Raw genomic sequence first — 5,645 nt, forward strand, 5'->3', positions numbered from 1 at the left:
GAGAGAGAGAGAGAGAGAGAGAGAGAGAGAGAAAGAGAGCTATTGCCCTTATGGTTTCTTCTCATGATTCGCCAGTGATCAGATGAAAGAGCAATATTTTCCAAAAAGTTTGTAATACATCAAGTTTTTTGATCATTTAACATCCAAGCGATCAACTTTCTCGAAAATGCGAATTATTGCCCCGTAAAGATACGGACATGAAAATCGACAAAAATTTGTTGTTAAAGAAACAAACTGTCAGTAAGTTTCACTGAGCAGATACTTATCACTGCTACAGATAATTAACCAGTTCTCGAAAAGAATCGAGTGAAGCTCTGGTTATATGGGACAGACACACCCATTAAAAAGAATCTACAGCACCCCGTAGTTTCCCGTCGTAATCCCGCACGACGATCTTTTCGCATCGCGCGGGAGATCGGTGTGGCGTCTGAAAATAACGCATCTGACGGCCGCCCGGCGCGAGAGAAAGGTGCAGTTACGGTACCGACATCGATCTCCCTTTCTCCTGTGGCGTTCGAGCGAGAAGAAAGGAGAAACGAGAAAGATGCGTCGCATTCCTGTACCGCGCGTAAAAGAAAAACCAGTGAGAGTCGAGTAAATCCCGATGGTCCAGCGAGAATGAAGCGGAGCTGATACGTCCTCAATAATCCACGCCGATTGGACCCTTTACTTTCTCCTTATATGCCGAAACCACATATTTTGCTTTCTTTCACAATAGCTATTTCTGTATTTTTAATTGATATAAAAAAAAAATTCAATTAGACTGAGTTGAAACTTATTTCTTTATTGAATAGATCATACAAATTATAAATTTGCTTCACTCTTTAATATTAAGACTTTAAATACAAACCTCGACCTCTTCGGTCGAGTGTTAAGATGTTGAACTACTATCTAATATCCATTCAATTAAATTGAATTAATATTTCAGAAATAAATTGAGAGCCGATGAATTTATCGGATTCACACAATCAATCTGAAACAAATAATCCCCCCAAATTCTCCCAAATCTTAAAAAACTGTAATAAACTTATTGCGAAAAATATTGCCTCGGCCGGGAGTCGAACCCGGATCTCTTACATTCCGTGTGAGCGTCCTGAGCCTTTAGACTACCGAGACCTTAGCAACACTCTTCGCAATAACCGATATATATAGTGAGTTACGCATGTATAGGCGAGCGTATTCTAAACAATATGATTAACACTCGACCGAAGAGGCGCTTTGTATTTAAAGTCTTAATATTTATATAGTCACTCTTTAATATTAAAACTTTCATTTATAATGTTTACATTTCTCAACGTTTCAATTCTTGAGTAATTATACACTTCAAATAATGATCTTACAACTACCAATTAAATATAAATCAAGATCTGCTTGAATTTAATTTAAAAAAATTTAGTTGTTTACACAAAAGTTTAGTTGTTAAACACAATAAAGCTTAATTAAACGGAATTCTTTAATTTTTTAAATAAATTAATTAATTTTTACAAATGCTAATTCGTTATAACATACACATATATTTTCTACATGAAATATTATATATTTATTATTATATATTTAGAGAAAATTAACATATTTTTTTTTAGATTTGTGTCTACTTTTTACGGTATTCAAATTTTTTCCATATTTTATTTTGCCATTGACCCAGTTTGAACAGTGTTCTTAGTAAGCTAGAAGAGTCATAACTTTTTGCGTGTGTTACGGATCTGTGATACTGCACGGATGCGTAAATATTACGAATAAATCAAGACTTAATTGACTGTCGTTTGTCTTATCTGACACAGATACGGAGAGAAGTGGTGCATTAAGATAATAATAATGAACAGTGTAGCTTTTTATGGGGCAAGTATGCGTCAACAAGAAATAACCATAATTTTGTGTCGAAGCACTAACAGTCTGCTGCATAAAGAGCGGGTAAGTCTTATCTTTCTAATTTAACATACCTACAATTTATATATATATGTATAAACACCATTGAAAACAACTTTCTCCATACATTGTTCTCGCAAGGAAATATTTATTGTATTATTATGAATTATTTCTGCATATTTTACTGATTAAATCAAAATAATGTTTGGAGAATGTCTTATCTTAAAGCAAATGCATATTTAGATTAATTTTCTTTTTTATTGGCCTTTTGGTAAGTCTAAAAACCGTAAATGTCGGTAAATATCTTTAAAAATCGTATCTTTAAAAATAAGTCGAAAGAGTAAAATTAAAAGATTAGCAAGGTGTAACATTAATCTAAAATCTAACCAATCTTTTTAAGAGCTTGAAATAGTCGTTCAAGATATAATTTTCTCAGCTCTTCGACTGGAAAATTTCAATCTCGGCTATTAATCGTACACTTGACAAATATTGATCGATTCGTTTTCTCTGCGTTGCATGACATTGTGTAACACACGATGGTGCGCGATGGTGCATTTCGTTGGAACAACGGCAATTACCGGCGGACGAATTTACGTCCGCGTGTGGCCACTTTCACTGGTGAGTTTCCTTTTAACGCGAAGAAAATACATCATGCCCGCCGGCGCATTCTTCGTACGTTGTCACGTTTTACCTTGTCCCTGACAACGTTCCGCGAGCGCACCTTTTAATTCAACCTCAGAATTTGTATAATAGCAATTGCATCAATTTCACCCGGAATGCACTCGAAACAACCGCGGTTAACCCATCCGCTGACGCGATTCACGTCTGCACGACGCGGAATTTTCACCGTTTATCCTTAAACGGGTTAAAGTGTATTTTATTTCGCGTGAGAGAGTATAAAGAAATCTATAAGGACTTCTCTACCTTATTACAAGAAAACGCTCACTTTTACTCGACAAACTAAAGCCATTTAATTAAAAAATTAATGTTTTAAATTTAATAAAAAATGTCTCAGAAAAACGTTCAGAGAAATTTTATATTAAATATATAAATACGTACATATACACGTTTTTTATTTTATGAAAATTAATAAAAATAGAGAGAGAGAGAGAGAGAGAGAGAGAGAGAGAGAGAATTTATATTTTTATATTAATAAATTATACAAAAAAAAAATAAATTTCAATTTTATTATAAAGCTTAAAATTCTTATTCTTCATGTTGTTTTATTTTCAATACGATTTTTTATTAACTTTTACATTAATTTTAAAAATATAGGATTATCAACTTTAACTTATTTTATACTTGGTATAATATACATATAAATACAAAATTAACATTTTTATTCTTAATCTCTTCTTTTAAATAATGATATTACATTAGTAAAGAATTTCTTGGATAAGTAATTTTGTACTACATTAGAAATTTCTTGGCAAACAAAGCGAAATTCCGACACAAAAACATGAAAATTTCCAGAGTATGCAAATATAAATGTACGCGAAAGTATTCGACTTTCTTGATTCTACGATTTTCTCTACAATGATTAAATTTCAAAATACTGTTTATTGGCGTAAATTCATTCCAATTTTATAAATTAATTAATCTTTTATATTTATATTTTTTATTATTCACGTACGAAATATTTAACTTCAGATTTATTTTAATTTCTTAATGTATTATTCGCGAATTAATATTTCATTTTATCAATAAATTCTATCATTGTACATCGTGACGAAAATGATGTGAAGCAAAATTAATTGTTCGCATTTTTCAATGGAAACTGTCGGCGCTTCGCGAAAGACATTTTAGAAAAGGTGGGAACCGCAGCCAATGAATTATTTCGTGTGGCACAAACGTGTTGCAAGTGAAAATATTCTGTTTCTCTCTCAGTTCCTCGAAATCGCGACATTCACTTGATCTATGCTAGCTCCCAGCTGTAATTCATCTCGGCTCGTCGCGCCTATACGTAAAGTAGCACTTGAATGACGCGCCGCAAGTAGATCGAGGTTAAAGATTTCTATGCCCCAAGGTTAAGGATGTTTGTAAGCACTCTATTCGCCTAAACTCTAGGGCCTGTCATAGCTAGGTATCCTCTATTGGCTATTATCGGAATGAAAAGAAACTTGTTTAATGCCACGCGCCTCAATCTTTGAACTTTCTCTACCGCGTGTAGGAACCATCGATTTAGATTTATTATAAATATTTTCAGCCATTAGTATCATTTTTAATCATCGTCAATTTCACTTTCTATAAGTCGATTTTAAAACCAATCTCTTAAAACCTTTCCCAAATTTTAATTAAAAATAAATTAGGATAGAATTTATGTTTTTCTTGTATTTTTTTCAAGGCTTGTATAATTAATGGATTATTCATTTTTTGAAATTGTTTATAAATAAATAAAATTTTTAATTTAAATTTTTATCATATAAATTAATGTAAATAAATATTAAAATACTATATTTTAATAATTTTTTCAGAAAAATTTACTATTAATGATTCATATAATTTTCTACATTATAATTTAATATAATACGGTTTGCCGAATTTACCTTTTCACCATTCAAATTTGCGATGTTGTGTTCCGAAGATGCAGTTATGAATGCCGCCCATGTTATAAGAGCAACCTGTAAGAAAAGTTATCATGATACATCCTGTACGTAAAAAAAATGACACTGTTATCTACATTTTGATGTGAGAATACGAATAGCTGTAGATTTATAAAAATGCATTTTGTCGTGAAAATAAAATGCAACACAATTTAATTTTTAAATATTAATTACCAAAAGTTTGGAAACACCTATGATTTTTTCGCATTTCACGAAAAGTTTTTTTATCTTGGAAAAAAGTTTTTGACTATGCATTTTGAAACGAAAAGATAGGGCTTTAAATTGACGATTAAATTTTTTTTATATTATGTTCTTAAATCACATAAAATTGAAAATTGATATACCTTTTATAATATTTTTGTTTTACTTTAAAGCGCTGCAGTTTAAGAAGAAACATTTATTATATATGCTTAATTTGTACAACTTTTTCTGAAAATTTTTCAAAAATTTTATTCAACATCATCAATTTTAAAAAAGTCTTTAAACAATTTTGTAAAAATTTATATGTATCAGACACATTATAACAACCATTTTTCTCTTTTCTCTTTTTTTAGTAAATTTTTTAATTTTAAAGTTAAAAAGTATTTTGGAAAAAGTAAATTTTTACATAATAAAAAAATTTGATCTCTGTGAAAAATCATCATACTAATTTTTTTCAAAAAGCATTTAAAAGTTTAAAAAGCTTACTTTAAAATACTTTTATATTAAATTTTGTTTCATCAAATAGCAGTTCGAAGCAAGATAAAAATATTGTAAACAATATCATTTTCAATTTTATGTGAACAAAATGTATAAAAAATACAAAAACGGATTTAAAGATCTGTTTTTGAATTTGAAAATGCGTGATACAAAACTTCTCTCATTTTTTTGTTCGCAGAGATATGTAACTTTTTGTAAAATGTATGAAAATTGTAAGTATTTCCAAACTTCTGGCTGGCACTGTATAATAAAATAAATAGAATAAGATTTTGAAAGAAGGGAAAGGAGAATATAATTAAACTTATGTTATCAAAATAAATTTTATAAAATAAATTTTTTACTTTTCCCTTTCAATAAAGATAAATTTAATAAAATTTTTAATAAGATTACTATTTTACATTATTTATTGCCTTTAAAAACTATAATTAATATTTAACATAAATTTGTGTAAGATAAACATACACACACACACACACA

General features: G+C 29.8%; 1 protein-coding gene across 1 annotated transcript in view; it reads right to left on the minus strand.

The window, feature by feature from the left end:
* LOC108755498 overlaps positions 1-5,645 on the minus strand; it is an 11,115-nt gene that overhangs the window by 4,889 nt on the left and 581 nt on the right. The window contains exon 2 of the mRNA XM_018498531.1: positions 4,413-4,487. Within this exon, the coding sequence (XP_018354033.1) occupies positions 4,413-4,487 (75 nt within the window). The remainder of the gene's footprint in view (positions 1-4,412; positions 4,488-5,645) is intronic.

Source organism: Trachymyrmex septentrionalis, unplaced genomic scaffold (genome assembly GCF_001594115.1).
Source record: "Trachymyrmex septentrionalis isolate Tsep2-gDNA-1 unplaced genomic scaffold, Tsep1.0 scaffold87, whole genome shotgun sequence".
NCBI classification, from domain to species: domain Eukaryota; kingdom Metazoa; phylum Arthropoda; class Insecta; order Hymenoptera; family Formicidae; genus Trachymyrmex; species Trachymyrmex septentrionalis.